This window comes from Ostrea edulis, chromosome 3 (genome assembly GCF_947568905.1).
Source record: "Ostrea edulis chromosome 3, xbOstEdul1.1, whole genome shotgun sequence".
In the NCBI taxonomy this organism is placed as follows: domain Eukaryota; kingdom Metazoa; phylum Mollusca; class Bivalvia; order Ostreida; family Ostreidae; genus Ostrea; species Ostrea edulis.
The window spans coordinates 49,261,632-49,280,278 of NC_079166.1; the positions used below are offsets into that span (position 1 = coordinate 49,261,632).

The 18,647-nt window shown below is 35.3% G+C and overlaps 1 protein-coding gene across 2 annotated transcripts; it reads right to left on the reverse strand.

Moving 5' to 3' along the window:
- Nucleotides 1-364: 364 nt before the first annotated feature.
- On the reverse strand, nucleotides 365-15,159 carry LOC125675637 (transmembrane protein 161B-like). 2 transcript variants are annotated; one of them, XM_048913408.2, is made up of 3 exons: nucleotides 15,061-15,159; nucleotides 7,985-8,191; nucleotides 365-3,594 (listed from the first exon to the last, which is right to left on the reverse strand). In XM_048913408.2, exons 2-3 carry the CDS (start codon nucleotides 8,169-8,171, stop codon nucleotides 2,291-2,293), a joined length of 1,491 nt encoding a protein of 496 aa, XP_048769365.1. In that variant the 5' UTR covers nucleotides 8,172-8,191; nucleotides 15,061-15,159; the 3' UTR covers nucleotides 365-2,290. The 2 variants fall into 2 exon arrangements, with proteins under 2 accessions (XP_048769365.1, XP_048769364.1); XM_048913407.2 differs by lacking the exon at nucleotides 15,061-15,159 and adding an exon at nucleotides 9,050-9,240.
- Between the last annotated feature and the right edge of the window lie 3,488 nt (nucleotides 15,160-18,647).

An 18,647-nucleotide genomic window follows, 5' to 3' on the forward strand; every position in this document is an offset into this window, starting at 1 on the left:
CGAGGATACCCTGTGACAAAAATTGACCAAGGGGTTCTTGAGATATAGCCCTTTTCCCAAAAAGTTGACGCACACTGCACGCCAGACATGGCCATAGGATTAGCTCTTTGAGCCTTCGGCTCAGAAGAGCTAAAAATATAAATAATAAAATGTCTTTCTTTGTTGTTTCATCGGGTGATGAAGGTACATGTAGCAATCATTGCATTTTTTTTTTTATTATACATAACCTGTTTAAATTTTTCTGCAATGCTAGCTACATTCATCACCCGGTGAAACAACAAAGAAAGCATTTTATTGTTTAAATAACATGATCACACCCTTATATATCACTCTAATTGATTTGATTTATTAAAACTGAAAAGAACACGTTCTGTGGTAATTTAATCACATTTGAAAACATTCCAGTCACAAAGGTAATGAATCTTTGAAATTAAAGATGAATGATTATATAAAATTAATGTATGGTTACATAAAATGATGCTACACACATTTTTCATTCAATTCTTCAACATTACAATTATCCTGGTCATACTTCATTTTCTCAATGATAAAGTGTTTAGTATTTTGTAAAAAGCCCAATGCTTGACTAGGTTCCATAGAATTTTAAAAACAATTAATATGCATGCTGCCACATGAAACAAAACTAGATGTCCTTGAGGGACTACTACCTCTAAGGAGTGAACAAAAAACTGTATGCTTGAAAAACTACATTCAAACTGAAAATGAACATTACTGTTCCAAGCTACCCAATCCTGAAATAGAAATACTTTTCTCCTTCCAGTATTTCAAATTATTCTTACTGAGCATCATGACACACTGCAAATCAAAAGATATGTTTGTGTCAATCTTGTGACAAGATGGTAACATACCTACTAGCTGCAGAACTGTAGCTCTCTGAAAATTATTGGGACAGTCCTAATACCTTTTCAGAGAGCTACAGTTCTGCAGCTACCTACCTACATGCATTAATAATTAAACAGCATTTGAAGCTATAGGCAAGTTTTGGTGATATTTAATTTAGAAAGCTGGGAAAAGACATAAATGGTATCCTGAAGTTAACAATAGTCAGGTGCAGTGCAAAATATAGGTCAGATGCACAACAAGACCATGAATTGGAAAAATATCAACTGTGTCATATGAGCAAGTTAATTTTGTATTTATAAACAGGTCCTTAACCAGTCACTGAAGAACAAACATATGCAAAATGCAGCTCCTGGATCACAAGTTGGAAAACCATTTCAGGATGTGCTATGTGAGCATTTTCTTAGAATTCCACTTGTAGTAAGGTGAGACAAACTGACATGATTATTCCAGTATACCCCCAACTTTATTGTAAGGGGTATAACATGATGAAGCCATTACTTACGTGCACCATTACCTACACATACAGTAAAACTCGAATATAGCAAACACGGATAAAGTGAAATTATGGCTATAGCGAAGAGAAATAGATTTCCCAGGCAAATTCTTTATATATTCTATATAAAAATCTGCATTTATAACGAACACGGACATAGCGAATTTACAGATATAACAAAGTAAGTTCACATTTCCCTTGAATTAAAAATGAACGTAAAAATCATCTTTTATAACGATTTTTTTCCTTTTAAACTCGTCAATTTTAACAATTGCTTATTACGAAATTTCTTTTTGTATTTTTTCACAAAGAGTTTGTTAACGCAAAACAATACTTACACATACATTTAGCAAATATACTGTCGGTATTGTTTACTATTCTCGTTAATTAATTTTGAAGTTTGATTGCATTTATTATATCGTACACTCGTTTATCTGTGTAAAGCAACAAGTAAATGACAACTGTGATAGACTGTTTGTATGTATTGCACATAATTTTGTTGATATTTTTCTTTCGACATGTTCTTGCGTGACTTAACAATCCCTAAAGCTAAATTATCATATATAAATCAGTGTGTATATATCTTGTACAAAAATATTTCTTCTCGAAAATACATGGGCTTAATTTTTCTTAGAGACAATATAAACTCAAGTATATCAATTGCTGCTTTCTTATGCAACTGATATGCATGTAGAACAAATCAGTTTTACAACGAATTTGTTATATTTTAATCATGAATTCGCTATAAACGTTTAGCGAATTACGCTTATAGTGAATTTTTACAGAGTGTCCGCAGAAATTCGCTATATCAGAGTTTTACTGTATAATTATTCACGTACGTGCAAATTTCATGTATGTACTAGAATTACAAATATTCAAATTGCTATGGCAGCAGACACTGTGTTTACTCGGTATTCTTGTCAGTGATTCTATTCAGCTGGATCCCATAGTGGAGTGGTAGTACATCCCAAAGGCTGAGGTAGTGAACCAGGAGGTGCAGACCCACCATGTAACAAAAGATATTAGTCCACGATACCACTGAGCAGAGAACACCTGGCGCAAGTTCACCAGACTTAAAGAAAATTGTGCAGCGGTCTCACTGATTGACTCAATAGTGGTTGAGTTCAGACTTCCTGTGATCACTGAGTCTGAATCTGTGGTTTTGCTGAGAGAGGTGAAGTATTCCTCCAAATCTTTTCCCAAAATGGATGACCAAGAGTATTCACCAAGTGTCTTCTGCAAAAACATCAGGAACAAAAGCAGAATTACGGGAGTTAAATATTGCAGGGTCACAACACACAAGTAGTAGAAGATCCTGGCAATGAGTTTCTGGAACTCCATGCCACTGATCCTACCACTTTCCTTCTTCAAGTTCTCCACTTTTTCATACGCTGTATTTAGATGAGCTTGAAGATGAGTTGGCATCAAACATAGTCTTAGCAAAAACATGATTCCAATCAGCAACAGTCGCAGAATGTCAAACTGAGATTCTTGCAAATGTTTGTATGTGGCTTGCCAGTGTTTTCCACATAACATTGTGCGTCCTAATGGTTTGATCCACATTACAATAATCACTAATGGCAAGATGAAATTAAGGTGCAAAAAGAGCTGTTTAATTCTATTTTCTCTTGAGTATTTCAATGCATCAATATGAAGTTTTCCATATCGAAGTCCAGGAAAAGTTAACAAAGCTCCTACAACGGAACAAACGAATGCAAGAATTATCTTGAAGGTCAAAAAGCTCACAGGTCCTTCATAATCTACATCCTGGTGTTTCAGAAAATTTTTAGCACCAGTGGAGAAGTTTTCATACCCTTCCACCAAACCAAACTCAAGAATGGATTCATCCACCACTAGAACACCCATGGCCGCCACAAGGAAGAAGAAAGCAAATGTCACACACAGAATCCTCTCCCCTCCATTCTCTAGCTTAAAGTACATTGCTGTTTGGGCAAACAGAACTCGCAGTGAAAACCCAATGACCAACATGCACCACAGTATGCTAATATTGAACTCAGACCGAGGACCTATGGTGTAATACATTTCTGTGAGGAAGTACACAACTCCAGCAGAAAGAGAAAAGTCCACAAGCCACTGATAGTCAGGATAGAATCTCAACTGTAGTAAATCCACAGCTTCAACACGTGCAGTGTCCAATGCAATGTCGATCTGACGTGGAATCGTGAAGTTGTTGTCAGTAGAGTCTTTGTGATTCTTCTTATTGTCTCCTCTTTTCCCTACAATAAATAAAAATATATTTTTTAAAAATTTCAAATACACAAGACCTTCAGACAACAAACGATATTTATTCACATTTCTAAATGTTATATATACTATTACGTGTTAAAATTCTCCAAGTTCCTGCACAGGTATGTGTACAATGCATAACGTACCATACACTCACCACACACTCTTAACTCTTTATTAACAAAAAATATCAAGTGGGAAGGCTACCTCAGAAAAAAAGCATATCATGTCAGATAATTTAATTTGCACAAATGTAAATTGTAAATTCTTCATATCACTTATCAATAACCCCCCCCCCCCCAAGTTAACACACTAGGATCATACGCTCGTCTGGAACTACATGTGGGTGGTTAAAAAAAAACCAATAAAAAGAAGAGGCCCATGGGCCACATCGCTCACCTGAGCCCATATCTGAAGACTTTCAATATAAAACCTTAGTCCCTATTATGGCCCAAACTACCCTTTGCAAACTTGAATCTACACTATGTCAGAAAGCTTTCATGTAAATGTCAACTTCTTTGGCCCAATGGTTCTTGAGAAGAAGATTTTTAAAGCTCTTTCCTATATTTGTATGTAAAACTTTGACCACTTGTGGCCCCATCCTACCCCCCGTGGGCCATGATTTGAACAAACTTGAATCTGCACTATGTCAGAAAGTTTTCTTGTAAATATCAGCTTTTCTGACTCAGTGGTTCTTGAGAAAAAGATTTTAACTATATATTTGTATGTAAAACTTTGATCCCCCTTGTGGCCCCATCCTACCCCCGGGGGCCATGATTTGAACAAATTTGAATCTGCACTATGTCAGAAAGTTTTCATGTAAAAATCAGCTTTTCTGGCTTAGTGGTTCTTGAGAAGAAGATTTTTAAAGTTTTCTCCTATATATTTGTATGTAAAACTTTGATCCCCTATTGTGGCCCCATCCAACCCCAGGGGCCCATGATTTGAACAAACTTGAATCTGCATTATGTCAGGAAGCTTTCATGTAAATCTCAGCTTTTCTGGCTTAGTGGTTCTTGAGAAGAAGATTTTAAAGTTTTCCCCTATATATTTGTGTGTAAAACTTTGATCCCCCCTTGTGGCCCCATCTTATCCCCGGGGGCCATGATTTGAACAAACTTGAATCTGCACTATGTCAGAAAGCTTTCATGTAAAAATCAGCTTTTCTGACTCATTGGTTCTTGAGAAGATTTTTAAAGATTTTTCCTATATATTTGTATGTAAAACTTTGATCCCCTATTGTGGCCCCATCCAACCCCAGGGGCCCATGATTTGAACTTGAATCTGCATTATGTCAGGAAGCTTTCATGTAAATCTCAGGTTTTCTGGATTAGTGGTTCTTGAGAAGATTTTTAAAGTTTTTCCCTATATATTTGTGTGTAAAACTTTGATCCCCCCTTGGGGCCCCATCTTATCCCCAAGGGCCCATGATTTGAACAAACCTGAATCTGCACTATGTCAGAAAGTTTTCATGTAAAAATCAGCTTTTCTGACTCATTGGTTCTTGAGAAGAAGATTTTTAAAGATTTTTTCCTATATATTTGTATGTAAAACTTTGATCCCCTATTGTGGCCCCATCCAACCCCCGGAGCCCATGATTTGAACAAACTTGAATCTGCATTATGTCAAGACGCTTTCATGTAAATCTCAGCTTTTCTGGCTTAGTGGTTCTTGAGAAGAAGATTTTTAAATGACCCCACCCTATTTTTGCATTTTTGTGATTATCTCCCCTTTGAAAGGGACATGGCCCTTCATTTGAACAAAGTTGAAAGCCCTTCACCCAAGGATGCTTTGGCCATGTTTGATTGAAATTGGCCCAGTGGTTCTGGAGAAGAAGTCGAAAATGGGAAAAGTTTAACAGACAGACGGATGGACAGACAGACAGACAGACGACGGACAAAAAGCGATCAGAAAAGCTCACTTGAGCTTTCAGCTCAGGTGAGCTAAAAACGAAGCAAAAATGTGACGAAGGGGGTCAAATTTCAAAGTGGTCTGATTGATAAAAAATTGTTATAGAAATGTTAGTGCTACATTACATTTTTCTAATTCAGATAGTCAATATAATAACTAAAGACGTTTCTAGTAAAATCAACTTTAAATAACAACAAAATCTATAAAAAAAAAAAAAGAAAAAAAAGAAAAAAAAAAAGAAAAATGTTAGTAAAACACATATGCCCCCATGGTGCAAAATCTTAATCGCAGCAGTAACAAGTTGGAAAAGGAAGCTTGCTCATTACGCATGCTCTGAAAATGTGCATGTCACTCTCATTACATGAGAGTTATCTTTCTTTGTATATGTTGATGATGAGTTGCTGGTCGGCATAAAAGGAGTTAACTCTGATTAATTGAGAGTAGTATCATCAATTCAAAATATTGAGCAGACAATATCTTCCTATGTCAAGAGTGGATTAAACATGTGACATAAAAATCAATAGGGGTCATCAACTCCTGAAGATGTACCAGTGTACCAAGTTTGATGTCTGTCAAGCAAGGGGTTCTCAAGATACCTTTAACCATCTGACCTCAAAATCATTAGTAGTCATCTTCTCCTGAAGATGTACAAGTGTACCAAGTTTGATGTCTGTCAAGCAAAGGGTTCTCAAGATATTGAGCGGATAGTATATTCTTGTCCAGTTTCACCCTTGACCTTTGACTATGTGACCTCAAAATCAATAGGTGTCATCTTCTCCTGATGATGTACTGGTGTACCAAGTTTGATGTCTGTCAAGCAAAGGGATCTCTAGATATTGAATGGTCAGTATATTCCTATGCCCAGTTTGACCCTTGGCCTTTGACCATATGACCTCAAAATCAATAGGGGTCATCTACTCCTTAGAATGTACCAGTGTGCCAAGTTTGATGTCTTTCAAGCAAAGGGTTCTCAAGATATTGAGAGGACATTATATTCCTATGTCCAGACTAGATTGACCCTCGACCTGAAAAACAATAGGGGTCCTCTTCTACTCATAACCAACCCACATATGAAATATCATTATCATCAAGTGAATGGTTCTCAAGATATTGAGCGGACGACATGTGGTCTACCGACCGACCGACCAAACAGGTGAAAACCAATATGCCCCTCTTCTTTGAATAACAATATTATATTCTTATAATATAATATAATATAATATAATAATATTCTTTGAAGGGGGGGGGGGGGGGGCATAACAATCTAAAACAAAGTAGTAGGTGTATAAGTTCATTATTCACATAAGATATAATAAAATCTGTTCATTGATGTTAAAGATATACTCTGAACAAATCATGTCTACCAACAGATGAACAAGGTGATTTCAGTGTTAAATAATCATAATAATGTTAAATATTATAATTATGTCACATTTTTCATATATCATGCCAAAATAGTAGTCTGGATTTTGACCCTTCACATTGTGCACTTAGTATTTGTCAAAACCCTGACTCCTATTTAAGCATTGTATGTACTCAAAATGTGCAATCATTATATAAATCTTGATATAGTGCATCCCACAGACCCACTAATAGGTAGATGAAGACAGATTCTTGTTCTTTTTGTGTTTTTAAAAAAAATAATGAAATGAAATCAAAATGTTTAATTGAAAAAAAAAATCTGTAATTTAACGAGGATCACAGAATATGGACAAATCTCTTTAAAAATATCCTTTATATGTTTACTTGCAGACAAAAATAAGAACAAGAGGCCCATGGGCCACAACACTCACCTGAGTCACCTTGTCCCTGCTATTCTTCAGAAGATTTTAAGATAATTTTTTAACTTCTTTATTCCAACAAAAAATTTGACCTCGTATTATGACCCCAGAGGGTCATGACTTATCCAGACTATTCACATGGTTTAAATGTTTCAGTAATGTTTAAGTTTTCATGAGATCAAGACATTATTTACTGTCATTATTTAACGACAGTTTCATTTTCATTATAACTAGATTAAGTAACGCCATTGAGGCTGATTTGGTGAAAGTTTTAGAAAAAGCAAATAACAAAATGCTGTTGTTATTGCCCAGATATGGGTTCATTAAAGCTAAAAATTATTATGCTCAGACTATCAAACTTCAGAGACCACTTGCCAGAGGGACAAGTTAATGTCTATCGCTGGATTGACACAAATTCATTAAATTATAATTCCATATGTTAGCACCTCCCCTGATAGTATTCTGATGTCAAATTCAGATGAACTGTGCAGCAGTAGCAATATGGTAAAAAGCTCTTACAGATTACTACTTTTAATTTTTAAAAATATAATTGTGTCTTTGTCAATTTTATTTATACATGTATATATTTTCATTGTTGCTGTCATTGATCATTTTTAGTGAAAGAAAGAAATAGCAACACACACACACTTATCAAGACAGAGCTGTAAATTGAGTAAATGTACTTTACCTTTGCCTCTCCCTTGGTAGTTGCTGGGGGTACCTGCTGCCCTCTTCAGATCCTCCTCACTCGGATGGAGGTAGCGGACTAATCTCCCCACCAACAACCAGCGACCAAACGATAAGTATGGTGATAGCTTCTGTAGGAAACTGAAGATGATCAGGCTAAAGACAAGCTGGGCTCCCAACACAGCCATACTTCTGTGACTGAATTTACCTGAAATTATTTTTCAGACACTAATTAAACCTGTATACAATGTATGCACTGCCTAAGACAATGCTGATGTCAATTCAGAAAGTTAACATAGATTACTTCTTTGTCCCAAGTCAATTACAATATGTTGTGTACATATGCTAACCTTAGGCCATACTATGTGACAAAGGACTTAGATATTTATTTACCAAACACACAATAAAATTGTCCCTTGGTAATACTGTTCAACATGTGTAAACTGTTCCTCAGATTTCTACACAACTTATCTAAGAGGCTTTTCCCCCTATCCTTTGATAACAGCAGCAGGGACTTTTAATGGAAATTTTTACCTACATTTTGTAGATAATTATCATATCACGCATGCACATTTGCATCTCAGTTCAAATTGTAATATTTAGACACAATAGGTACAAAAAATTATCTTAAATTCTTTATTGAATGAACTATGTGTATAAATGCACATTACATGTGTGTAAATATTTTTTCCTATGAAGTAGCAACTTACGAATCATGCAATATTGGATATAAAGTGACTCATCCTAAAATTAAACATTTTCAAGTTTTTATTGCACCATGTGTGTAAATATACATTACATGTGCGTAAATATTTTTTCCTCAGTCTATGCGAAAATTATTTATGGTATCACAGAGTTCGGGCCCAAAACGGGCTTAGCCGCTGTGACACAGGGCATTCGGTCCTATGTAATCATATTCTCTTTAGAGAAGTCGAGAGGCACAGCCTTCATGATGAAGGCTATGCCGCTCGACTTCTCTAAAGAGAAAAGTGTAATCAATGAACACACAGGACCGAATAAAATTTTGTCAGTCCGAAAAAGTGAAACAAAAATTTCCAAACCGTACGTATTGAATCTTCTCGCAGGCCGTTAAAAAAAATCGACTGATAGTCCATATTCTTCTCGAGTAGGCCTAATACCGGAGATCGCTCCCGCCTAATACTTTAGACGCGACGGTCACATTCTCTCACCAGAGGACGCGCCACGCAAGCTTCACTTTCACCTCTGTTATCGGTGGGCGGTAAATCTAGTACTGACGACTCCCGATGGTCCCGGATTGCGATGTTTTATAGATAATATTAAAACCGGCGAACAAAATTACTTCATACTTCTCGGGAACAATATTTATGTCCAAATTGATTCACACAATTAAAAAAAACCCCAATAATAATAAGTATTAATTCTTAAACTTGAAATGTCACCTTCAAAAGCGGTACTGTGTTATAAATACAAAAACCGAAAATGGACACCGATACAGGTACGGTTAACAAACATAGAGATATAACACAATATGAAACAAAGAAAAATACCATTAAAATGGAAACAAATTACTTTTAAAAATCAATAAAATTTACCATTATTAGGCATTCTTTGTGTTTCTAAATTATGGCAGAACTCATAAATTATATGTTTTCCCCGATTCTACGACGTGGACATAGTTCTACCACAGATCCCTAATTACAAATTAAATTTAATTTGATTAATTTTAATTCACATCTATTACTAATTGTCTTGAAGAAATACTCCATTTTACATATTGCCCGATTTGTTATGGCTTTTTAGTCAAACGTACTAAATCATGTGTTCTGTTTTGGTTCAATGTACGTTTATTTATCGCAAAAAATAATTCTATTTAAGAATAAAAATAAAAGATACGGTATTTAATTTTAATTTTTTTTTAAATATAATAATAGAAAATATTCAAAATGTATGTGATTTTGTTGATATATGATTTTTAACAATGTTTTGATTATTTGATTATACAACAAATTCTGAGGTTTAATATGTGTAACTTAATCATTAGAAAATCAAGATAAATTGATTTCTTTTTGTACATGTAAAATTGGTCCTTTAAAATTCTTATTAGATATTGTTTTGCTGGGGAAGAAAGAAAATCCAAACCCGATTTTAGAAAATATAATGAAAATATTTGATTTTAGATACAAATATATATATATATTTAAAAATTGTTAGTAATATATTTTCTCTTAAATACTAGAACATCCCCTTGGAATTTCGAAATGTCATTTTTTTTTTTATTGATTTGCCCCTATTAACACCCCCCCTCCCCGACAAATTTTAATTCACACCTAGGATTTGTTGTTCAAAATCAGATGGTAATTAAACTAATTTGCTATGTACTGGTTTTCACTTTCATCCGAAGTGGAAAATTGGTTATAAATGACCACTTTTGAGTAGGCGACATTTCAAGTTTAAGAATTTATCTATATTATTGGGTTTTTTATTGTGTGGATCAATTTGGACATGAAGATTGTTCCCGAGAAGAATGAAGTTATTCTGTTCGCCGGTTTTGATATTATCTATAAATCATGGTGATAATCATCGATCGCAATCCAGGACCATCGGGAGTACACTACATAGGCCTACATGTATATTTTGGAATCATTAAAACTATGAAAAAGAAGAAATACTTCTAGTTAAACATAAAGATTTGTTCAACATCGTTTTTTGTTTTTATTATCTTTTTAAAGTATCTTTATAAATCATGCATTGAATGAAAAGTGTCCGTTTTCGGTGTTTGTAATTACAACACAGTACTAAATTTACGGCTTTTGAGTATGCGACATTTCAAGTTTAAGAATTTATACTTATTATTATTGGGTTTTTTTTAATTGTGTGAATCAATTTGAACATGAAGATTGTTCCCGAGAAGTATGAAGTAATTCTGTTCGCCGGTTTAAATATTAACTATAAAACATCGCAATCCGGGACCATCGGGAGTCGGCAGTACTAGATTTACCGCCCACCTCCGTTATCGCTAGTTTTTCTAATGTAGGTCCATAGTTACGAAGTGAAATGAATACATTTGACAAGACAAAATAGTTCCATAAATATGGAGGTTGCATTAGTACAGTAGTAGCGCAATACAGTGTTTCGATACCTACCAATGTGTTTTTAACTCATAAATTTATGTTTTATTTATGAAAATGATGCAGATTAATTTTATTTTCAAAGACGCTCTGTTTTACAAAAATTCTTGTAAATCAGACGATAACAGAGGTGTTGTGGAGCGTAGCGTAACGCCCTCTGGTGAGAGATTGGCGACGGTCAATGCGGTTTTAATCGCACTCATTTACGTATTTGGATTTGTGCGATAATTTTTTACTTATAACAAACATTTAAATGACTCCGCGTCAAAATAGTTAGGTTCAAAACTGGACACTGAGACATCGGACATTCCGGTTCGGTGTAAAAAATGACGCATCGGACCTGAGGCACTGCACATCGGTCAGGTCCGACGTCTTTCGCATAGTTTTCCTATGAAATTGTCATACATTTTTAATGTTTTCTAAATGTATTTTATCAGAAAACACAGAGTTATCTGCCCTTTATCAGGGATTGAAATTAAACTTTTTTCACTAATAGCAAATTTTAGCAAGTGGATCATTTTCGGACTAGCAAAATTAAGCTTTTACTAGCATTTTTCAATCGATTACTGTTTTACAGGAATTTAAGAAAACAAGCATGTATCTATATCAAAATATAGGGAGAATCTTTTAAAGTCTTCTTTAAAGTGCAATAATAAAAATAATATTGAGAATTTTTTCATTTAATATTCAATGAACTATCAGACAACATACATGTACCATTGGTGCATAATGAGGGTCATAGGGTACACTTGTGCTGCGAACTCGCTGTCCAGAGATCTACCACCTATTTACATCATGTGGTTTTAAATCTTGAAGACTGTTTGCGCCAATTCAAACTATATGTTCAAAACTTGTGGGAATTTCATCGAAAAAATTCTACTTGAAAAAAAACACACCGCGGACTCCTTTAAGTGTTTGACTAGGCCTATAGACTACAGAAGGACACCGCGAGAAGCGATGACACTAACTTTCATGTGTTGTTTCATGTAAACACGGACGAGATCAACATGCTTGCTATTTAAATCAAACGTCTCTAGGACGCCTAAAGTGTGCATGAAGTAAGTCATCTTCGACATCACTGACTGAGATGACCTTGGCCTTAGTTATTTATTCAATACTTTTTCAATACTTGTATATTCATTCTGTAAAACGTTTCTATGCACAAGACAAAATTATTGTAAACTTCAAAGTACAAACCAAAGAAATCCGGAAAAAGATCTTTTTTTCACTCGCAAAAAGTTGCGATCACGTGATTTTTTTACTCACAATTACAATTTTTAACTCGCATTTAGCGAGTATTTCCCCTTAATTTCGTTGCCTGCTTTATGAAATAAAATGCTGCAATTATCATATCATGCATGCACATTTGTATCTCAGTTGAAATTGTAATATTTAAGCACAACAGGTACAAAATACAAGTACCACCTGTTAAGCTTTTAGTTCATATATTCTGGATACAAGACCTGAATCATGTGCAGACAAAGTACTGTAAATCAAGACTCTTTAAAGGCTCCCTCATCTATTTCAAAATTTCCCAGAGAACTACAGTTCTGCAGCTACCCTTGAAAAGACTTGATCAATTTTGGGAACACTAAATTAAATGAAGTTCTAGTACTTTCTTAGTGGGTCCCCAGGGTTCCAACTTCGACTAAATACCTTAGGGGCCAATAATAAAAGAAATCATTTCAGCCCACATAAAATTGTAGTAGCTCACACATATGAAATTGAATAACATGAATTTTTTTTATCAAGAAAAAAGAAACATCAGGTCCCATTGCAATTTATTTAGAAAAATCAAAACATCAATATTCAAATTCTGTTTCCCTTTCCGTATTGTTTCAAACCTTTCTCATTTCGTTAACCTAGCAAAAATATTAGAGTTCATGGACTCTCTCATTTCGTTAACCTAGCAAAAATATCAGAGTTCATGGACCTGATGATCTTCGTGGCGTCCGACTTTAACCCACGGTCCTTCAGGCTTTTTATGTCATCCCCTTTACGCCGTCATCGGTGATCTAATATGATAATTAGACCCCTACCATTTAGAAGCAACTCTGTCGAGGTCTTACCTCTCGCATTGTCATGGTGAACTGGAAATAAAGTCAATTTATTCATTTTGGCATGTATCCTGAGTAAATTACGCATTAGATTTGCTCAGGACGCATGATTTCAATAAATATGCATCCCAATGGATGTAACAAATTTTGAAATAAATGTATAGTGTTCAGTACAAAATTTGAACTGTGGGATGTACATGACACCTGAGATATTCTGAAGGACAAAAATTGTAAGTTGTAAACTTATTGATCAATGCGCACTGCATTAACATGATCAACGCATACTGCATTAACCACTGAAACAAAATGATGTGACATTATGTCGAGTAGACAAAACTTCCCCTTGACGGTTGTAACAATGCCACCATAAAGATAATTAATTTTTACATAATCAGGGAAAGTTAGGGTAAAAATTACAAAGTGACACAAATAATAACGTTGACAGTAAGCATGGGAAAAACAAACGTCAAGTCCCCCAGGTCAATTGTTGATCCAGCAGAGGTCAAGAAAATTCGAAAGGTTTCAAAGAAAATCACTATTGTTTGAAAGAATAAACTTTGGAGTCATTGATTTTAGCTTGGGACTCATTGTTATAATCATGGGGGTTGGGGTGGAGTTCCGCTGTATCAATGATAACCATTTTCAAAATGAATCGCTGATTTATTGGCTATAATCAACCGTCAAACATCGTCTACTGCTTCTCAAATGTGACATAATATCATGATAGCCCTTTTTCATAGGTCGATCAAATCAAAAATAGCAGTAAATATAGCAACTTAGCAAGGTAATAGATCTTGAACAATGTCAATACGTAATAAGAAAAGTTCATAATACTGAATCAACATCCACACACGTGTACATGTGGGCATACTCTCAAATGTTGTCACAGTGACATTTCTACAGCCAAATGTCTCAAATTTTTCAGTGTTGTCACAAAATGGGTGACAAAACTTAGTGAGTTGTGAGTCAAAGCAATAGGGAGGGGTGTGTGTGTGTGTGTTCACAAGCAATTCCAAAGTTGTTTCCACATTGTGATAGATTTACTAAACTTCTTATGCCAGTCTGTTCCAAAACCAAACAAGTTTTGCCCAAATTTCATTCTTTACAGGGCTGCATACTACCCTGCATTCGGTGCCATCCCCTTTTTTCCATGCACAAGTATCAGTAAGGGAATTCTCATCTGCATAATTGTGTCAACTCCCCCCCCCCCCCCTTTCACCGGGTTTTTGCATTTAAGAAGCAGTAGATGGTGTTTTGATGGTTGATTATAGCTGATAGATGGACTAAGTATTTCCAGTGCACCATGACGATGGAAGAGGTAAGATCTTGAAAAAGTTACCTCTATATGGCAGGGGTCTAATTATCATAATGCACCTGGTAAAAAAGACAACTAAGATGGTGGCATGATATACCTTCTGAATAGTTTGTTTACATGAAGACAATATTTTTGAAAACGTGGAGTGGCTGTGTAGTGTGTGTCCAAATTCCATTTCAGTAAGTATTGCAATACTATACAGAATTTTCCGGCAATATCAAATCCTATATAATTATGTTTGATGTGATTAGCACGTGAGCAAGTTAGATAAATAAATGCAAATAAAATATAAAGTTCTTCTACTTCCAATAATGTACACGACTCCATCTGGAGCCTAGTCGTACAAGTTCACCTCTAGGGTACATGATATGCCCATCTGGAACGATGTCTACATACTGTCCTTGTCTGCAAACTAAAAGTCACAGGTAGTGACACTGAAAAGCCCACAGTCAGGCACTTAAAAATCATGTACTATTTTAAACTTTTAAGATGCTGAGGAAATTCGCGTTAATCCTGACTTGCCAGTCCTCAAACAGTTAATTACTCCCTTATTAAAAGAAATAAATATTTGAAACATGGCTATCAACATACATACCCCTTGCAGTTTATCAGGCTACTCGGAAGGTGAATTTATTTGGGGGGAAAAAAATAATATAACGGTAACCTCGCCAGGCCGCGTTGCGTTGGATGTTAGACAATTCAGACTTATAATGCTCGTAGCGATAAACCGCTTTTACCTACAGAAGCTAAAAAATTGAATTTGAAATAACGAATTCCAAAATTCGTTATTACAGATTTAATTTGTTATTTCAAACTTTTAAATTCGTCATAACAGATTAAATTTGTTATAACAAATTATTAATCTGTTATAACAAGTTATTACAGCGAATTACAAAACACAGGTTGAGTTTTCTATTGCCTGGATTGATCAATAGACTTTACAATTTGGTCAGCCAAGAATCACATTTGGTCTGAATTTAGGTCACAAAGTTACTCAAGCGTAGATTGCTTTTACAGGTAAATCTGAGTTGATTTCAGTGTCTTTTGCAGCTATTTCCCTAGTTTTTTTTAAAAAGTGAATATCAATTAAAATCAAATTTGATTATATTTCTCTCAAATTTACATTTGAATACTTTAACATGTTTAAGTAAAAAAAAAAGTTGCACTCTCTTTCTCTTTCATATTTGAAACATTATTTCTAGTCTTTCTAAATCAATAAATTTGGAATAAAATCAAATTTGATTATATTTCTCTTTCAAAAATACCTTTGATTAGTCCTACTTTAGTAAAGAAAAGGGTGCATTCTCTCTCTCTCTCTCTCTCTCTCTCTCTCTCTCTCTCTCTCTCTCTCTCTCTCTCTCATAATTTTTTTAATTATTTATTAAATTGAACTTTACTAAACTCTCACCAATTTCACTTTAGAAATTTTCATTAGACATCTCACAAAGTGTCCACATGTACCATTCATCTGTTTGTCAATCTATATTTGAGGTCAGTCCATGATTCATATCACACAAAGAAAACTTCCAGAATACTCTTCTATTGTTACTCACGGTTTCTGACCAATAGAATTCATGTTATTCTAGCTAAACCATTCAGGTTCAGTCTTCTATTGTTTAGTTATTCTATTTATAGTTTTCAGGGTTGGTAAGTGCACATCTACCTAGCAGTGTCTTTCTTTGGGAATTTTACAACACCTATTCAGCTTATAACCATGAAAAAAATAAGATGGAGAGATATTTTAGAAATAGAAAGGAAATTTCTGAAGAAACAAACGGCATTATCATGTTATTTGATTCGCGAGAAAGTGTAAGTTATTTGCTCTTTAAATTTGGTTTATTCCGTTGAATTACTATAGGATTATGCAAATTTTCAAACATTTGCATATGGCAGAGGTGAAAGAAGTATAAATTAAAACAACCTTGTAGGGTGATGGTGGGGGATCTCTTAAATTACGGAATAAACAGTATATTGATTATGCCAAACAAACAAAGAAATTATTGCTGAAATTATTACTGAAATAATCAGTAAAACTAGATGGGGTTATTGTCACTCACACTGAGAGAAAAAAGTTGTCAATTCTTTGTCATACCTGAATAACTCTGTGACCTAAATTCAGACCAAATGTGATACTTTGCTGACCAAATTGTATATTATATTGATCAATCCAGCAAGCAATTGAAAACTCAACCGGTCTTTTGTAATTCGCTGTAATTTGTTGTACTGTTAGCGGTCAGCCGGGTTCGATCGCCGGTGGCCAGTTCAGTTGGTAGAGCACCTGACTAGAGATTCACTTCAGGGGGCCCGGGTTCGAATCCCGGTCTGGTCCGTTGCATTTTCTCCCTTCCTGTTACATTTGGTACCGTAGACCAACCCCTGGAACTGACAGGTGAAAATGCCTGCCAGGGGATAAAGATCCTGGGTTGATGGTGTCCGAGTTCAGTTGTGAAGACATTTAAGGAGGGAGGAATGTAGCGGTCAGCCGGGTTCGCCAGTGGCCAGTTACCTCAGTTGGTAGAGCACCTGACTAGAGATTCAGGGGGCCCGGGTTCGAATCCCGGTCTGGTCCGTTGCATTTTCTCCCTTCTTGTTACATAACAAACTTAAAAAAAAAGATACTGCCGCGGCCCTAACATACTTCCGCATATCATTTAGCTGGGTCCCAAATTCTATACATTGTTCACAAAACAATCCATCTGTAGATATCATGGACTTGATCACCAATTTTACGCTGATGACTCTCAGCTTTTTTAGCCTACGGGCATAGCCGGCGGCTACACAGGCATGCAGACATTATGTACATCGTATTGAGCGTTGTCTATACGACATCGTGTTTTGGATGCATAGCAATACATGTATGTTGAAACTCAACACAAATAAGACCGAGGTCATTGTGTTTGCATCTGATCGTAATGCAAATCTCATTAGAAACATTTCAGTGACAGTAGGTGACTCACAAATTAATCCTTCAACCTGCGTTCGAAATCTTGGTGTCATGTTTGACTCTAAGATGGATATGTTGCAACAAGTGAACTCTGTCAGCAGATCTTGTTATGCACAGTTGTGGCAAATCAAATAGGCCACACCAGAAACTATTTAACAACAGAAGCAGCTAAATCTCTTGTAAACTCCCGAGTTACATCAAGGTTAGATTTCTGTAATGCTCTCATGGTTGGTGTTCCAAAGACAGTCCTGAGCAAGCTCCAACATATTCAGAACACTGAATTTATATATATTCAATAAATTCTTTTTTCTTGTTATTGGGGTAGAATAAAGTCAAAAAATAAAATCCAATACTCAAACTTTTATCTATAGCGCTTTCGCCCTGCGGGCTCGTCAGTAGATTTTTAAACAATGTAAACAAGTTCCATTATGACGTCATCCTCGTGACGTTATGTGGGCCTCGTGACGTTATGTGGGCAACGTTAAACATAATACAGTCATGATTGTGACGTCAGAACATTATATAATGTTAATGTTAGGCACTTTTAAAAATACAGTTAAAAAATAGTTCAGTCTATAAATTTTAAGCGCCTCTGAATTCCTGTACATTAAAGGAGACATTCTATGTAAAATATTAATAAAAATATTAACATAAACAGTTTAGTTTCGGCTTAAACAGTTTTATGAAATAGTTTTCCTTGGCTCTGCGTAATTGTTCATTTTCCTCTTTTACTTTCTAAAATGGAAAAATATAAAAAATGCCTTCCCCGCACGAATCAAAATGTCCGCTACACTGTGTGTTTCTTATTGTAGGATCTCTGATCTGTTGTTTATGTACACGAACACGGTCAGCCAATTTGGTTCCTGTTTGACCTATATAGTTTTCTCCACAAATGTTGCATTATCAGTAATGATATCATGTTTCCAGGGCCGTAAATTAACCTTCAATTTGGAGGAGGCAGGAAATTAGGCGGGGGTCTGGGGGCCGCCCAGGCCCCCAGACGCTGAGCACATTTTGTGCACACTGAACACGTTTCGTGCAAAATCCTTGATGACTAACTCATTCTAAAAGAAAGATTTGGAATGCTTTTTAAGGGAGGTATCATGTTCTTAGTTATTGGAAACAACATAAATTCTAATGAACTTTAAATTTTAATTTTTTTTGGCTCAAAAGTTGGAGGAGACAGCTGCCTCCTCCGCCTCCATGTAATTTACGGCCCTGGTTTCTGAAACTCACCT